Consider the following 19,039-nt stretch of genomic DNA (forward strand, 5'->3'; position numbering starts at 1 on the left):
TAAACGGTTGCTGGCTGTAGTTCTCAGCAAGAAAGCGAATAAGCCTGTTTCCCAAAATGTCCTCAAACTGAATGATAGGCTACCTTTTTTATTGCAGCATTTGCATACTGATAAAAATGCATTTTCTCTCATTCTGAAAGACAGTTTGTACAATGGCCTGAAGCGCACCGCTGCTTCCACACAGTTTAATCTGTATTAGTGCTGCGATTTCATGCTGTGCTTCTCGATATTGTGACTCCAATAGCTGATTCATTAATGCCGTTTGAAGGAAAAATGAGCCAACTGTGTCTAGTGCTCCTTCTCCAGCGCCATATGCATACAGTTGGCAGGCAGCTCTCCTTTTTAATAGGCCAGGCAATGCCTTGGCAATTTCAGAGCCCCTCCGTCCAGTGCAGGCATTCCACAGGATTAGCGTGGCAGCTCCTCGAAGCCAGCCGCCGTCGCTTCAGATAGGCCTTTTGAGCAGAAATCTGTCCTCTGAAGCTGAGCTAAAATTAGACCAGCCATCTGTGATTAAAACAGCTCAAATTTACACGTGTCTGGAGAAATTTACAACATGCAACTGCTTCCATTTGGGCTGAGTTGGTGGGATAAGAGTTGATCACTCTTTTTCACAAATGTGTGACAGTGGGTAGTAAAATGGAGAGTGGGGTTATTCACACTTACTGCTGCAACCTTGACAGCAGCTTTTAGCACTTTTCACAGACCAGTAGGTCCTTCTCACATGTGTGACATGTTAAAGCTCAGTACTTTCATTGATCTCCGGGCACAGTCCTCCACCCGCCCCTCCACAAACCACCCTTCAACCAGATCAAACGTAAAGCATCTCCTTTCAAGCCTTCCTTTCCTTTCATGTGTGCAGTGCAGGCCTGGGTACGCCTCCGTTATGGTGGTCTCTGTTTTTGCTGTGTACTGCGTGGGTGAGGGTGACTGTACTGCATTGCATGCATGAGCTCAGCTCCCGATACAATTGATGGGACAGACTTCTTTCTCACCCCCCCACCACCACCACCACCCTGCACCCAGATCAGCAGCAGTTAATGAAAGTGGATTGATTTTCTGTACCTTCTGCATACAGCGCATAATCTGGGGGATGAAATCGACCAGGAAAACAAAAGATCCTACAGCATTCTTTAACATTTGCTGTTTTATTTATTTGATTGGCTGCTAATCTGTATAGATATGAAACTGCATAACTGAGACTGATGCGCATAACAGTTATTTTAACAGGATGTTAAGAAATTGTTTGACATTTCAGGAAATGTGCTTATTTTCTTTTCTTAGATGAGAAGATTGATACCACTCTCATGTCTAATTTGGTAAAGCCAACAACAGCCAGTTAGCTTAGCTTAGCTTGGTTTGGTTTTATTTATGGATATAGAAAGACAACAAGGGGGGGGAGGGGGGGGGGGGTATCCAAGGGATAACATGTAAAAGCGAAAAACACTTTTTTCCAACATGGTCCCTGATGTAAGAGAACAGGATATACAACAAATGCAAACACATACAGTCCTTCTGAGGTTAAAACAAATAAAAAAACCACACATCAAAATACCAGATAAAACACCATGAACTACAATGCAATAAATTACCCTGTCCCCAGTCTAGATTTTATTTCCCCCTAATTATCTATTTTATTCCACAAGTAGACCCTAACTTTATATCTAAAATCCCTTTTCGTTGCTGCCATTTTGATATGAAGTGGAAGACTATTCCATAAAATAATTCCTGTATAAAAAAAGATTTTCTTGCTTCACTATTCACACATGGCACCTTACATGAACGGACACTGGCCCTAGTCTCGTGGGTATGTTGAGTGTGCACCATCAAAATCTGAAATCCCAAATACTTTGGGGCTACACCATTAATAATACTGTACATATGATTGAGTTTAAGTTGTTCAACCCTAAGCTTAACAGGCAAGAAATCAACCCTCTTAAACTCATTTCTTCCCACATGATACCTAGAAGGTTTAGACAGTATGAAGCGGATCATATTATTTTGCATAATCTGCATCTTGTTTTTCATTTTCATCGTCAGACCACTGTACCATGCTGAACATGCATAGTCAAAATGACATTGAATGAGTGCTGAGACGAGGAGTTTTTTTTATTTTGGAGTCAAACTGCCTTGTATTACGGCAGTGGTTCCCAACCTGGGGTCCGGGGACCCCTCAGGGGGGCGGCAAAGATCACAGGGGGGGCGCAAGTCTTTATCTGGTTTGAGGTTGAGGTAAAAACAAAAATATTTGCACATGTTAAAGAAATTATGATAATACACTAGAATATATAATATATACAAAAGTCGGTATAAAAACTATATATTTTTGTTTCTTGCTTAAACTTGTAGGCAGGCTACTTAGTAGGTCAAACCTCCGGGACCTCTTAACCTGGGACCCTGCTGTCATCAGGTCAGCTGCTAGCTGTTAGATGCTAGCTGCTAGCTGTTAGCTGCTATCATCCCGCCACAGCATCACTATTTTATGAATGAAACATGGCGGAGAAACGTAAAAGTGCTGATAACTCCTCTGTATCAAAAAAGAAAGTAAGGCTCTATCTCGAGAGTTACCTCAACTTCGGTTTCCACAAGGGGGGGGGGTGTTCAGCTTTTCTTAGACATAAGTAGGGGGGGCGCCAAGGAAAAAAGGTTGGGAACCACTGTATTACGGTATAAGAATTTCAATTTGCAGGCACTCTTGTTCAGTAATTTCTCTACATTGGAATATCCTGACAGTGTCTGATCCAGTGTAATACCTAAATATGTAACAGAATTCTTTGCTTCAATTTCATTTTCGTTACATGTGACTTTTAGTGCAGGTGCCTTTTGTAGCTTACGTTTGGTGCCAAATAGGATGCACTCAGATTTCCCTAGGTGCACTGACAGTCTGTTGTCGATCAGCCACTCTCTTACATTTTTCAGCTCTCCACTAAGAGTGTCTTCAATTCGGTAGATGTCTTTTCCAGACCCTAGTAGTGAAGAGTCATCGGCATACAATAACAACTTACATTTGACTGCAGCTGGCATGCCGTTTACATATATAAGGAATAACAAAGGGCCTAATATCGAGCCTTGGGGTACACCACAAGTTATTTTCATGGATTCAGACAGTACTCCATCAAAATCACAAGTTTGATTTCTTTCTGATAAATATGATTTAAACCATTTTAAAGAAGCCTTTCAGGGTTTCCTGCAGAAAATGTGTTAGTTAAGGTGGTAGGTTTGCCATCTGACTGGGGGGGGGGTACATGATATGATATACATCAGTGTCAAAATATCAACATCAAATATAAAAATGTATACATCTCTGTAGTGCAGACTCTGTACTACACACTACACTAAATATTAAATTTAAATAATAATAAATAATTAATAAATAACCAGCTTTTCAAAATAACAGTTGCGATGTGCAATTTTAAGCTCATTAAACTATTTTCAAAAAAAGTGCTATAACAATTTTACTGGCATTGCTCCCATTATCCTCCGTGACACACACTCTTCCACTTTGCCCGACAACTCTTCTCCAAAACTGCGCTGAGATAACAGAGCTCAGCCCACAGCTTCACACACTCCAGCAGATAGTATGCGTGAAATAAAAACAGGACACGTCATTTCACTGTGTGTAACTACGCTAACTAACCGTGTATTGTGAACCGCATGTAGTGATTAAAAACAAAAGGACAACAGCTGTGTCTCAAAGACCAGGCAACAGCCGGGACGTTGAGAATCCACGCGCGAGAGGTGATGATAGTTCCAGTCACTTCGTCATGTATTCACTTCGTTGAAACAAGAGAAGAAAGCCTCACTGATGTGAAGAACAGGACAGAGAAACATATATAAATGTTCTCTGCCCACCGTATGCCAACACTCCGGTAAGTCCACTCACCCCGTCTCTTCCTGGGCATGCCCCAGCTGCCGCACATTTGCGCAACGGTGAATTGGCGATTGTTCTCACGGACACACGCGCGATATCAACTGGCTAGTTATCCTCCAGACAGCGACGGACCACGTCTCTTTTTCTTTCTCTCATTTCGGCCGTGTGGCGCGTGCGCCCTCTCGCGGTGTGAAGCGCATCCGCGCTATTGTCTGAGATGCACTTGACGGCCTTTTGTGCAGCGGATCTTTTGATGACCTAGTTAAGGCGGTAGGGTTCCCCAGTTTAGGCGGCCGCCCGAGCTGCAAAGTGCTGCGGGAAACCCTGCCTTCCCAAAACCCATGCATTCCAATTTGGATAAAAGAATAGAGTGGTCCAATGTGTCAAATGGTTTTTGTAAGTCCAGTAACACCATGCCAGTATAGTTACCTTTTTCACTTTCTTGTCTAATGTAATCACTAAGATAAGTGAGGCATGTGTCAGTGGAGTAAGCAGATCTGAATCCAGATTGGAGGTCATATAACAGATTATTCTGGATCAAATACCTCTCCACTTGATCAAAAACCACTCTCTCCAGTATTTTGGATACGCTTGGTAGTATTGACACTAGTCTATAGTTTTTCATATCTGTCCTACTGTTCTTCTTAAACAAGGGGAGTACCCTGGCCCTTTTCATCTCAATTGGAACCTTACCTAGTTGTATGGACACATTTGTAATATGTGCAATAACCTCACCAATAGCATTAGCACTATCCTTTAGGAATCTGGCTGGAATGTGATCCATGCCAGTAGCTTTGTTAGTAGATAAAGAAGCTAACATTTCTATAATCCTCTCCTTAGATACTGGACTCAGATCGAATGTATCTGGTGACACATCTTGATAAAAGGAGTTCAGGAAGGATACCCCAAACTTTCCAGCTCCTGTTGGTAAATGTGAAGCCAAGTTGGCAGCAACAGTAGTAAAACACATATTGAAATGATTTGATATCACCTTTTTGTCAAAGCAAATAGCATTATCAATGTCAACCCCAATGTTACAGCTGTTACTATTTATTTTCCCTGCACCTACATTTTTAAGGATTTTCCATAATGTCTTTGGTTGGTGAATATTCTCTGTCACTGCTTCAGCATAGTAGTCAGCCTTAGCCTTCTGTATATGATATCTTGTTTGGTTTCGGTTATACACATATTTATCAAAATCAGGTTGCATATTTGACTTCTTGTACTTCCTGAAATAGTGGTCTCGCTGTCTAATTAAATCAATAATTTCAGTTCTCATCCATTTGGCTCTCTTCTGTTTCACTCTAATTTCTCTCATTGGTGCAACCATATCCAGTACTGTTAAGAACTTCCCCTTAAACAATTCCCATGCCCGGTTTGCATCATTACTGTCAGTAACTGTACTCCAATCCTGTTCAGCCAGTTTACCCTCCAATAGCTCCTTAGAATATCGTCTTGTACATCTTATTTTTAAGGAATGATGAGACCCTGATCCTATTTTAATTACAGAGTACATAAAATAACTTTATGATCACTAATACCAATATCCAAGACCCCAGAGCAGCTGATATTGTTTCTGTCAGTAACCAACACCAGATCCAGAATAGATTTAGAGTACATATCTACTCTGGTTGGCTCCATTATGAGTTGCTCCAAACCAAGCACTTTACAGTAACATTTTTAATGGTCATCAACAAATTCGTATTAAAATCACCTAAAACAATGCATTCTCTCTCCATCAACACATTACTGTCAATACATACTGATTCTAATAATTCATAAAAGTAATTTTGTTTGGGGGGTCTGTAACACACGCCTACAACAATAGGCTTTGTTTTAGGCAGTCGAATTTCGACCCAGGCAGCTTCCAATGTCTCTATCTGTATTTCCGGCCATGGGATAAATGATAATTCAGTCCTGATGAAGAGACATACCCCTCCTCCGTTCCTATTGCGGTCTCGCCGGTAACAGTAGAAGCCTTGCAATTCAACTTCCTTATCCTCAATGGAGCTATCCAACCACATCTCTGTCACGGCAATCACTGCAGCTTAGCACCAGACTGGAAACAGGGGGAAACAGCGAGTCTGGCTCTGTCCAAAGGTAACAAAAATGTCTCTGACATTATATCACTTTTGTTAAATCTGTACTAAAACAAACAAACAAGCTATAGAAAAGCTAGCTGTTTCCCCCCTTTCCCCCGTCTTTATGCTAAGCTAATAAGCAGTCTTTGTGCTTAGCTAAGTTAACTAGCTGCTGGTGCTTTTGGAGTTAGATGCAAAAATGCAAAGATTGATACCAGTCTTATGTTTATCTGCCCAATATGACAGTCAGCAGCTGGCTAGCTTAGCACAAAGATTTGAAGCAGGGAGAAACCGAGAGCATATCTCTATTTAAAGGTAACAAAAGCCACCTCTAAAGATAACATTTCATATCTTGTAATCTGTCCAAAACCCTTCATAAAGCCAGACTAGCTGTTTCCAGTCTTAGTTATGCTAAATTGAGATAACTAGCTGCTGGAGCTAGCTTCAAATTTAACAGACAGAAGGTGTAACTTGTTAATTAATTAGCTTTATTAGTGCTGTTAGGCATATATTGTTAGGACAGAGCCAGCTATTTCCACCTGTTTCCAGTATTCATGCTAAGCAAAGATAACCGACTGTAGCTTCATTTTTGCCATACAGACATAAGAATGGTGTCAATCTTCTCACCTAACTCCCTGCAAAACCGCAATCAAATATCTAACTATCTCTACTATTTCTCTGAACTCATAATATCGTAGGTGCGAGTTAAGAGGAAGTCCTACACAACTGGAGTTTATGAAGGCTATAAATTCATAGTCAACAGAAACAAACTGAGAAGAGCTGGAATAGCAATCCATGTTATAACCCTCCCCTCTCTGATAAAGACTCCATGTCAAAGCCCGATCACACTGATGGAAGGAGACAGTGTGAGGGGATTATAAATACTTCTAAGCGCTGTCTACCCTCCTCACACACTTGTGATGCCATAATCCAGGATGGATTATGGCATCTCGCAGGCTTGCGCTCAGCCTGCAGATGGCTGCTCCTCCTCCTCCCTCTGACCCTCCCTCCTTCCTTCCTTCCTTCCTTCCTTCCTTCCTTCCTTCCTTCCTTCCTTCCTTCCTTCCTCTCTCTCACTCTCTTTGTAGCTAGTCCTCTGGCAGGTGGCTCTTTTTTTTTACGGTTTGCTATCATGGAATGGTGTTTTCTAACCTCTGGTAATTTGATGGGTCATCGTATTAATTGCTCACAAATTCAAACCGACTATCTGATTCCTCCTTGTTAGCTTCATGGAGCTACTTTTTATAATCACAGAAGCAAAATATTTCAGTCCAGGAAATGTAGTTCTGAACATACTTTAAAAAAACAGAACAATAATAATGTTCTCCCAAGCCCTTATGTGTAACCTTATCATCAATGGGAAATTAATTCTGTTAATAAGATTAGATTAGATTAGAAGATATGATAGGATATAAGATAGAATTTTACTTATCCCAAGGGACATTTTTGTTCAGCACTTGCAGTACAAAGTAGGGGTGCAAATAAACAAAATATAAACAATAAAGATTATAGGTATAGGTAATAAGGTGGAAAAACTAAATGCACAATGCCAGAAATGTACGATAAGTGTCATAAATAAAAACTGGTTAACAGTAAAGTGCAAATCCAAAATATATACATGCCAAAAGTAAACAGGTAGGGATCATATAATTAACTGGTAAAATAAACAGGATTATTACACTATTAACTGCAGAATATGTTGATCAGAAGTTCCTCTATCAACAGTTTTAGAATATTTGTTTATTGTATGCCATAGTTCAATCATTTGTCCTATTAATGCAGAAAAACAGAAGTTTTGTGGGCTGTAGTTCTTTTTTTTTGTATGCTCTTTCTGTGTTTTTACATTTCAAGTAAAATGTGTGGGTTGACATTGGCAACACACCATTTCTGTACAGGAACAGGGTCTTTCTGGGTTACATCTTATAGGCACATTAAGCTCCATCAGAGTCATTAAAAAAAACATACAGTACGCAGTAATATTACTCTTTATCTGCTGCCGGTGCCACTGCAAAACTGACATTTAAGAAAAACAAACTGAGAATTTGTTGACCTTTGGACGCTTTATAGCTGCGTGAACTCGCTCACAGATGGCTTGTGCTCACAAATGTCAGCACGGTGAGGTGAACTGCAAGGAGAACTGAATATCATTACATAAGTGATGACGACATGAGCAAGCATGGCCTCAGGTGTCCTAACCGTCAGGATCCACAGTGTAGGTTTGTAAAATTATCTCTGCAACTACACAAAAGAAAGGAAACAAAAGCATCAAAACACGCTTTCTTCTGTTCACATTTTGTAGGTATAGTCTCAGTGTAGCTCGTAATAAAACCTTCCTTTTCAATGGTTTTTCTATCTTGGTCCACATTTGGTCCCAGTAAGTGTGTTACATAGGGTGCTGCAGATGAAGCCAGGGAAAGAGGCCAGACACACACACACACACACACACACACACACACACTCACTCACTCACTCACTCACTCTCTCTCTCTCTCTCTCTCTCTCTCTCTCTCTCTCTCTCTCTCTCTCTCTCTCTCTCTCTCTCTCTCTCTCTCTCTCTCTCTCTCTCTCTCTCTCTCTCTCGTAGTAGTGCCTTTCTCCCACTTGCATCATTTTATTCCTGCTTTGGCAAGGCAACATAATAAAAATAATAAACTGCACTTTAAAGTTGAGCTGTGCTTGATTTATATGAATATGTGTAATCACCATTGGAAGTAGTTTAATTTTCCGCCTGTCTTTTTAGGGTTGTCTAACTCTGAGTCAGATGTAATTTATGTCTGTCTTGTTGACCATGACCTGCAGACTGTCAGCCATTGTTACTTCATCTTAAACAGCTGCCAATGGCTGTTAGTGACCAGCCGAGGAAGTCGGATGGGATTTTACAGGTGTCATATTCTGGACAGGCGGGCACTAAACTCAACAAGCAGGTTCCTGAAATCCATCAAACATCTTAATGTAGAAAAAAATTGAAGGGAATAAAAAATATTGTGTTTGCACCAGACTAGGATTAACAGGAATACAGGAATGTATCCCTATTCTTCTCTGCTTTTTGGAGAAATCAATGATAAAAAAGTCAGTTTTTCACTCCCATTTACTGCCTTTATACTCGGCCGATTGTGAAATAGTAAATCACAGTGGGCTAATATTCATTAGAGGACTCCTGTGTTTGGTGAAATATGGTCAGTAATTAATGACAAGATTATTACTTCACAAAGTAAGGACAGAGCAGATTGGAACATGATTAAGCACACAGAAGACCTCAATAAATTTCAATAAAATTACAGGAGGACGGCAGGTTATACCGGTCTCATAAAACAGAAAAGAGAATTTAAGTATCCTCTGTTGAACCGGCTAAAAAGGCTTTGCTAGGTGTTGGAAGGACAAAAATAATCCTGCAAGATTTTGTATTTAACTTGTTTTGTTTACAGGGACAGCTGCTAATATTAGTGTGAATTAAAAGGTTTAGAGCTTTTCACTAGGTCTGAAACTAATGATAATTTTCCTAATTGATCAATCCGCCAATTGTTTTCTTGAATTGTGAAATATTCCTGTTATGATTTACGAACATGACACTTTCAAATTGCTTGGTTTCCAACTAACAGTCAAAAACCAAAAGATATTCAATTTAGGGGTGACTGTAAAAAAACACTGGCTATCTACGTCAATCAATTAATCATTTGGCCCATGTAACATCAGAAGCTTTTCCGAGAGCCAAACGTGATGTCATCAGATCAAAAATATCCCATTTACATAAAACAGCAATATTTCACATTTGAGAAGCATAAAGGAGGGAATATTTGGATTTCTAACTTGAAAAACGTCTTAATCGATCATCAACATAGTTCTTAATTGATGTCATTTCAACTCCTCCCTTCACACTTTAGATAGTTGTAGTAGTCTATGTATTTTACAGCATTAGCATGTATGCGTTCCCTACTGGAGACAGAGATTTTGGTGATTTTAGTGTTAGATATTGGACGAGGTAACCAACAGGCCGAGCTCCGTGTAAAACAGGCTCGTCTGAACTCATTTGGTCCGATCACGTACGTTCCATTTGTGTGTTAGAAGGTGACTTGTTCATAAACATTAGCAACGCTGTCCTATAGAAGTGGCAGAGGAGGATGTCAGAGGGCTTATACACAATATAATCTCTGGCAAACCACAGGTATGGACAGCTTATCTTGTAGGTATTAAATCCCACACAAGAAGCTGTCACAGCATCATTCTGTGTGGATGTCCCACAGGAAGCTTGTGAAGGAGCAGTCGATCCACCTGTGGGTGGTGTTGTCATCACACTCTGTGAAAGTAGGAGCTGCTCCTCCCTTTCCAGACAATTGAGAGGGCTGCAGAGAGCTTGGACGAATGCCAAATCAGCCGTGGGCGAAGGGAGCTTTGCGCTCCCGGTGTATCAGATTCCACAGGTGGAAACACCACCCGGCCTTAGTCCCCGTCACTCGAACCTCGTTTAGGGGCCACTTCATTTAGCACTGACTGCTCACATTAGGGCGTTAATCCAGCTCGCTAAGGATGAGAGGAAGAGCTTCTGCAGGCCGAACACCTTCTGCAGCTTTAAAGTCCAGGTAGGGAGAACTGACTTAATGAACTATAAGATAAGATAAGATAAAACTTTGTCTGTTCACACAGAAAATGTTCTTGCATCGTCTGCTCCATCAATCAACAGATAACATTAAAAACACAAACATAAAAATAAACATCTGTATGGTCACCCAACAATCATCTGACACACCTTTCTGTCATGCATACATACACACAAACATACCACATCCAAACATGTAATATTAGATATGATTGTTACGATTGCAGTCCTACAATGGTTTACAGATCACATGTTCATGTGGGGAGGTGTGTGTGTGTTGGGGGGGAGTGTATAAGAATAGTTTAGAAAATTATACTGAAAGATGACAGTACACATACTGAATTAGGTTTAACCTCCACTGAAAAACTATTGCTCCAAATATGCTTGAGCAACAGAAACTCACAGGCACATCCTCAATTTTTATTTGGAAGAAATTACAACACATTGTGGGTTGTGGTGAGACAGCTCCAGAGACAGCTGGGAAAACATAAAAATAATCTATTAAATCTTTGGAAAAACATTTTTTTTTCTCTTTGTGAAGCTTCCATAATTAAAGTGGAAGTAGCTGTCCAAAGTCCCTCATATTATATAATTTTAATGTCATGACTGCACACAGTCTTATGCATACAAACTGAGAACCAGCCTAGATTTGGAGTGATTATAGGAACTCTATCTGAGATAAAACAAAATTCCTGTTTTCTCTTCCACTTCCCCCCAGGAAGTGGAAGAGAAAAATGGATGAAAAGCATGGAGTTTGGTTTCAGCTGTGAGACGGAGAGCCTGAACGGAGGGCGCTGGTGGAATTTAAGGTTTTGTTTGTGTATATGAGAAGTTAATCCTGGTTATAACTTGAAAAAACAACAAAGGGTTTAGCACGAGGATGAACATAAAAGCTGGCGGTGAGCTCCAAAAGGAGAGAAGCGGGCAGTTCAGTCGAGGCTCTTCGGTGCTATCTGAGAAAATACCTCATGTGACAGAGGTCTTTTTAGAGTGTTAAAGGACAATTCCGGCGCAAAATGAACCTAGGGGTTAATAATGTGTACCGAGTCGAACAGTAGCGTTAATGTTTACATGCAGCCGCCATCTTGGATAACAGTCATGATCAGTCGAACGACCAACGCTGTGCAACCAGTAACAGAGCTCAAACACGGCGTTTGTCGTTCGACTGGTCATGACTGTTATCCAAGATGGCGGCCGCATGTAAACATTAACGCTACTGTCTTTATAATCTATCTTTGTAATAAACTGTCTGTACACTTACAAAGTATTCAATGCTTCAGTTTGCATGTAGGGACCCTCATTATGCTACCGTTTAAGTGTGGTGCTATTTTGAGCCTTGTTAGTGGTGTAGAAATAGTGATTTACCCTGTGCCCCAAAAGCTAGCGTTAGCAGCTAAACACCGGTTTGTGGTAGCTGGTTTCAAGCTAGAGACACATTCGATTAGCATGAAAACATATCCCAGAGAACAGTCGACTCTGTACACATATGTTATTAACCCCTAGGTTCATTTTATGCTGGAATTATCCTTTAATGTACCACAGACTTGGAAAAGCCTCATGCTTTTGATTTACTTTGTTTAGTGTGTCTCGCCAGCCCTGGCCTCTCCAATGACAAACACAGGGAGGTTTGTTTAGGAGTCTCTTAATATAGAGCAGGTTTCAAGGTTACTGTCACCAACATGCCTGCTCTGTGTCGCCTGGAAAAAAAAAAGAACCCCCCACTCCGCTGTGAGATTAAACCTGATGGATTTGTACTTCTTCTTCACCGCCTGTCAGGAGCCGTGCGCAGAGTGATGAAGCATGTTGTGACGGCTGTCCTCGTGGTATCGGCTGGATGAATGCATGGCTGTTTAATCTGCACCTGAAAAGAAGATTTGAGAGGGGCCAATAAGAGGGGAGAGGGGATTTAAGGTCCAAGGCAAGGATGGGTCTGATGAGTGGGTGCATTTCACCTGCAGAGGGGGGTGAATGTGTTTGCTACAAGCCAACACAACGTGATAATATGTGTGCCCTTGTCTGACAGTGAATTTGAGGTGATTTAAACATGATGGTCTGCGCAGCAGAGCAGCTGTAGAGTCTCGGCTGCTCTCACAGTACGAGCGGACAGAAGGAGGCGATGAAATTTTAATGAGGTGATGGTATTATACTGTATGCTGTCCGGTCTTAAGCTGCTCCCCTGTGACATCCAAACACGAAACACTTGTTTATCGGCCTCTCACCCTGGATGTTCACTGACGAGGGCGTGAACTGTGGTCAAATCAGATCTGTGGGAGACAAACATTTGTGGGAAACTTGTTTTTAAAGAGACTGGCTGTTTGTGAGGTGCAAGTTCCCGCTTGCAAGGATGTGCACAAAGGAGTTGTCCCTTTATGCTTTGTGTAACAGTTGTTTATCCTTTAATGACTGGGTTAGGGCTGCAACTAACAATTATGCCTTCTGATTAACTTCTCTCTATTTCTACATTAATCTAGGGCCCAAGGTGACTTCTTCAGATTGCTTGTTCGTCTGACCAACGGCCCATAACCCAAACATATTTTAACTGTATAAAAGAGCAAATTGTCACATTTTAAAAGCTGGGATCAACAAACATTTAGCATTTTACATGACTATAGGGTGAATCAAATATCAACATTGTTTTCTGACGTTTTAAGGAACTAATTGTTTCACAGGTGTTCAATAGATGTTGGCCTTAAGTCAAATTTGCGATTACAGTCGAAAACATTAGTTAATCTAATTAATTAATCAATCAATCAATCAAATTAATCAAAGCAAAATTAATTGGAAATAATTCTGTTAATCTATTTCTTTGTTTCATTAAGTGTCTAACATGCTAAAGACAAATAAACTGCTGGCAGCTGTGAGGGTGTAGTTCAAGCTCAATGCTAAGCATGCTAACATGCTCTCAATGACAATACTAGCATGCTGATATTTTAACAGATGTAGTGTTTACCATGTTCAATATCTTAGGTAAGCATGCTAATATTTGCTAATTTAAAGCCACTAGTATGGTATAAATCCTAAACAACCATTGGATCCACGTAGCTTCTCTGAGTATTGCTGCCTTTATGTTTATGTTTTTTTCACTGTGATAAATCTTTTGGTTTTGGACTATTGGTCAGACAAAAGAAAGCATTTGAATCCTTGGCGTCTGCAATCTGTAATTTAATTTTAAGCAATTTTCAAAAATAAATTACAAAATAATTATCAAATTGATTTGAAAAACAAAGCCCTATTTGTGATATTCTGTTCTTTTTGGTCATGTTGCTCTCTAGTCTCTTCTAGAAAGCCCTCAGTAGTCCGAGAAGATGGATGTAATTGAACTGGAGCTGCGTTGCACATCGGCCCAACCTTTCACTGCTAATGTGCTGTCACAAAGCGGCAGCAAATTTGACTCACGAGCGACCAAGACCAAGTCGAGCGGTATTCTCAGCAGTGGGGCCCGAACACATGAATGTGGCTGCGGGAGCTTCTCTGCGACCTGGGGAGGAATTTTCCTGACAGTCTGTGACTTGGCTCTTTTCGCCTGTCTGCCTCTCTATGTGTCAGATACGGGGCCCGAGCTGGACGGGGCCTCTGGCTGTCCCCTGTCCGGAGCTGAGAGCCTGTCGCTTCCTATCTCCTCTCGCTGTGTGGTTGTGGTGCTCACTGTACTCCACAGTGTGAGATGATTCCTCGTTGATGGCGATGAGTACTGTAAATGATTTCACTCTACACATGAGATGCTGACTGGGCTCTCCTTGCCTCTCATCGATTGACCCTCTTTTACAGCCCTTTGTGGCTTGTTAATTGGTCTCCAGCTCCCAGCTGACACAGTGACCCTAATGGAGGAGAATTACTGCTGTCTCGTCATGCATTAACCTCCCTCCTCAACCCCCCCTTTTCATCATCCCTCCCTCCCTCTCAGACCTAACCTCTGTTCCCCACCCCCCACCCCCCCCGGTTTCATAGCAGCTGGGTAGATGGGGCGACATGCACATGCACTCCCATCCTGTCACATGTCGCTGTGCCTCTGCTAGCCGCGGTCAGGTGACACTGCAGCCAACCATGTTAAAGCATGAGGCAAAACACTGACTGTTTGCACACTGTTGTCCCTTAATTAGTTTAAACATAATTTAGGCATGGTCGGGGTTCGAGTGGCCTATTTGCACGGGAGAACGGATCAAGCTTCAGGGCTTGTGACTTTGGAACAAAAACTAATTTCTGTACATCTCTGTTGTCTGCCGTTTCAGTAGATTTCATGTGAAAAACAAAACACATTTAGCTGCAGATAAAGATTATTTTCATTATCACCTGATTGACCAATAATTCATTTGGTCTATGAAATGTCAAAATGACTTTCAGGGGTTCGCACAATCCCAAACTTGACATCTTTAAATGTCTTGTTTTGTCCGACCAACAGTCTAAAACCCAAAGGTGTTAGCTTACTGTCCCATAAAACTGAAAAAAGCAGCAAGTAATTCAAGTAATGAATCTTAAAATCATTTTTTCAAAATAGTAGACCTGGAAATAAAGACAGACAGTCAATGAGAGCATCTCTGATCCAGAAACAGCAGGGGGGCTCGAGACAGTCGTGGCACCGCTGACATCTCGAGAGATCAGCCTCCGATTGCCTTTTCTGTTTTTTAAGTCTTGTTTGTGTGTCTGGATGGTTTTGCTGTGTAGCTGCAAGCTTAGATCCTGTTTAGCAGCTTACCCCTACTGGCTGCTGCCTCTATTATTTACAAATGTGAATATTTCATGATGACATCAGGGTAGGGACATCCTAATGAGCCATGGCACTTGCTCATCTGGCCCTAAAACAGGCCAGTAAGGGTTCCTCTGTGGCGCCACCAAATGAGCTGGAGCCTGTAGTAAAATCTTATTTTAGGTTAAACTGCTGGAGGAGAAAAAGATCAAAAAAACTCACAAATCAGCAAATCATCTAGCATGAAGGCAAGTTTTACACTGCTTTATTCTCAGGAAAACAGAAGCCTGTTGAAACTAGCTCATTGTTATCTAGACTGCGAAACAAGGGAAAAATTGAACACTCGCTCTAAGCTGGGAGAGAATCTCTAGAGTATCTGGGAAGTGGATCATCAATCATCTCTTTATGTATTCTAAATAAAGCAATCAGGCTCCAATAGTTTTGTCCTCGGTTGTAATGAAATCTGTGCAGATGTTTCCTCTGAGAGGGAGAAGATGAAAGAGCCAGTTTCACTGAAGGCAGAAGCTCAAATATCTGACTTTATTGTGCAGTGTGTGTATATGAGTGTGTGTGATGAGTCAGAGAACTTCTCATATTAAGAGTGTTGGAAGAGACAGAATAAAGCTATAGGCGATGCCGTGCTGTTCTTACAGGCTGAAGTGCCTTTTAGCTCCGGTTGTTCCCAGTCAGGGTCAGAGTTAGTAATCTCACTGAACGCTGAATGTGATTTTAAAAATGGCTGATTGTCCTCATGAGATGCTTGCAAACTGTTTTTGTCTGCAGTAATCTTTTCTTTAAAGTGATCCCAATAATGTTGTTTTGTTGCAGTGAGGGTGTCTTCAAGTGTCCAGAGGACCAGCTGCCATTGGACTATGCCAAGGTACGATTAACACTCTCACCACAAACTATTATTCACAATCATTTTCTTATCAAATATGATAGTAATAACTCTATTTATATAAGACTTTTCAGAGTCATGCTGCCGGCTCTGTGAGGCTGTACTCAGGCACGGTGGTGCTTTGAGCTAAAGGCTGACATGCTCACAATGACAATGCTAACACACTGATGTTATGCAGGTTTACCATGATCACCATTTTAGCTTTGCATTTAAGCACATTTTGCTATTTAGCACTAAACACAAAGTACAGCTGAGACTGATAGGGATTAGTGGTGGGCGTATCGATCCAAGTATCGATAATATCGATATCAATGTTTGTATTGATATTGATCAATAATAGTGTAATGAGATCAATACTTTAGTTTTAGTTTCTCTCCAGTTGCGGTTTCATCAGAGAGGCGACCTGGCTGTCTGTGTCTGTGCTGCTCCTGTCACAGCGCAGAACAGGCACATTTTACTCCTCCTCCCCCCTCTTGTGATTTGATGTTGTATTGTCACGTGACTCAGCGGCGCCAGGCAAACGAGCAGCTAGGCCCGGCAGCGACCAGCAGCACACACACACACACACACACACACACACACACACACACACACACACAGAAGCAGGACTGAGACGGAGCAGAAGAATGGCAGAGAGGAAGAGGAGCGCCAAGCTGTATAATTTGTAAAACGTCCGTAAGATACAGTGGTTACACAACACATTTATACAAGCATATGAAAATTCTGTCCTGGGTTTTAACTTATTAATAATCCAAAGGAAAAATCACAAAACCACTTAAAGGTCATGAACATTCATTCAGATTTAGCAATTTGATGCAAGTATTGGTATCGTATCGGTATTGGCGATACTGGCCCTGTATTTACTTGGTATCAGATCGATTCTAAATTTGGCAGTATCGCACACCACTAATAGGGATGTTTTAAGTTACATTTCAGAGGATCACCAAAAGTAATTAAATTTATTCTAAGGGGGACATCAATATGTATACAAAATTCATGGAAATCCATCCAGTAGTTGTTGAGATATTTTAGTCTGGACCAAAGTGGTGGACCACCTGACAGACATTGCTGTTCCTAGAGCCACTGGCTGGGGGCTACACACCCACGTGGGGCCCAAAGTCTCTTTAGTACCGCCAGGAAGCGTCCCACACACAGGAAAAGAAAAGAGAGAATACAGGCAGAGGGCAAGGTCTATACATAGTTTTTTGAAGAAAGCGCAACATATTATACCTTAAACCCTGAGTCAGTAGTTGCATTTCATTTCATTTCAGACCGTTCAGTTCTTCTGAACCACACATTTTTCACCTCCCCCAAATAAATCTCTTCCAGAAGAAAATAAAACTGTAAACTGAAATGTTCAACTGAACTGGATAGGATAAGATAGAGGCTTAATTCTGAACTATGCATGAGAGATTTAAACCAACAAACAGTTAATGATCATCCCTGTTTCTGAGCAGCTTTTGCCATCGATTTTGAAGGAAGACTGCAGTATGTAATGCTCCAGTGCGGTTAGTTAGCATTAGCCTGAATAAGCCGTTGAGCCATTAACCTGGAGCTGCAACAGTGCAGGTCTGCATGCTGTGTTAAGAGTGATGAAGGCGCCTGTAATAGCAGGGACTCCCAACGGGAAGGATGTGCTCATGGCACACCTGTCAGACATTGTTATTTACCAAGGCTCCCAGTCACCTGCAAATTACCCCGTCCTGGTGGTCTACTGTCAGGGTTATTGTGGTGCTTGCTGCACACTGTCCTTCAAAAAACGTGCACAAACACAACCTTGCTCCAACAGAACAAGAGGGTTGCAGTCATTAAAGGATTGTGCTGCTGCTGCTGCTGCTGCTGCTGTGTGGGACTAACAATGGCTAAAGCAGACAGAATAAAACCCTGAGTAGAAGCTCCAAAGAGCTTAACCCCCCCCGATCTGCCTGGGACTAAGTTATTAAAAGGTCATTATTGCCGACTCCCTGCAGATTCCAAGACTGGAACAATAAGAGTGTTTCAGTTTGCTTTAGAGGTTTTTTTCCCCCCGCTTTAACTCTGCTAAAAGAATGTGATTATGGCAGCAAAAAAAACGCCTGCTTCTGCTCTAAAAGTGCAGCAAGTCAAAGCATCAGTTTTAATGATAGATATATTAGTTTGAACAGATTATTACACTTAGTTTGGCAGAGGCATCTATCCCCTAACACAGCAGCTAGAAACAATGAGTGAGATAAGTGTTTTATTGTAAATAATTTTCTAAATTAACTTTTTATTTGAAAGCGATGGCTCCCATGTTTCGGCACAGAGGCACGTGAGCACAGTCGGGCCGTTACTGAGCTGTTATTTGTTTAGAGGGCTGTTGTGACATTTTGAGGAAGTGGCTTTTCTTGTTTGACCAGTGCTGTGCTTGTGTGACAGCATGGGGGGATGGAGATGCAGAGCAGAGCAGTAAATCCCCAGGACAGTGGACTGTAGGGGGGGATTTGGGGTTTTTGGGCAGAAAAGTCTTATCCCCATCGCTCAGTGGCCGTGTGTGTGTGTGTGTGTGTGTGTGTGTGTGTGTGTGTGTGTGTGTGTGTGTACATTCAGTCTAGTATGATATGATGTAGAAACCAACATGCATTCAGTCTTTACTACTTTGCACTGCAACTGCTGCACGATTTGAGTTTTATCTACGATCAATACCAATCTCTACGATCAATACCAATCTCAACTCTGTGCATTAAGCTGCAGTGAAGGATGTTGTGTTAGCTTAGCATAAAGACTGGAAGCATGGGGGAACAGCTAGCCTGGCTCTGTCGCCAAATACGGCGACCAGCAGCTCTAAAGCTGACTTACTTACACAGTGTATTTAGTTTGTTTAGTTGGTTTTAGAAGGGGTTCATTGTTAACTAGCCAGGTAAAATTATAAGTGACATGAGTAACGAACTGC

The 19,039-nt window shown here is 41.5% G+C and overlaps 1 protein-coding gene across 2 annotated transcripts in view; it reads left to right on the forward strand.

Annotated features, from left to right (window-relative positions):
* The window catches only part of traf4a (tnf receptor-associated factor 4a), a 46,337-nt gene that overhangs the window by 17,780 nt on the left and 9,518 nt on the right, over positions 1 to 19,039 (forward strand). The window contains exon 3 of one of the 2 annotated variants that reach the window (XM_031297614.2): positions 16,057 to 16,110. In XM_031297614.2, coding sequence (XP_031153474.1) covers positions 16,057 to 16,110 — 54 coding nt within the window. The remainder of the gene's footprint in view (positions 1 to 16,056; positions 16,111 to 19,039) is intronic. The other variant, XM_031297613.2, reaches the window with a different exon arrangement.

The sequence above is a fragment of the Sander lucioperca genome, chromosome 5 (genome assembly GCF_008315115.2).
Source record: "Sander lucioperca isolate FBNREF2018 chromosome 5, SLUC_FBN_1.2, whole genome shotgun sequence".
NCBI lineage: Eukaryota > Metazoa > Chordata > Actinopteri > Perciformes > Percidae > Sander > Sander lucioperca.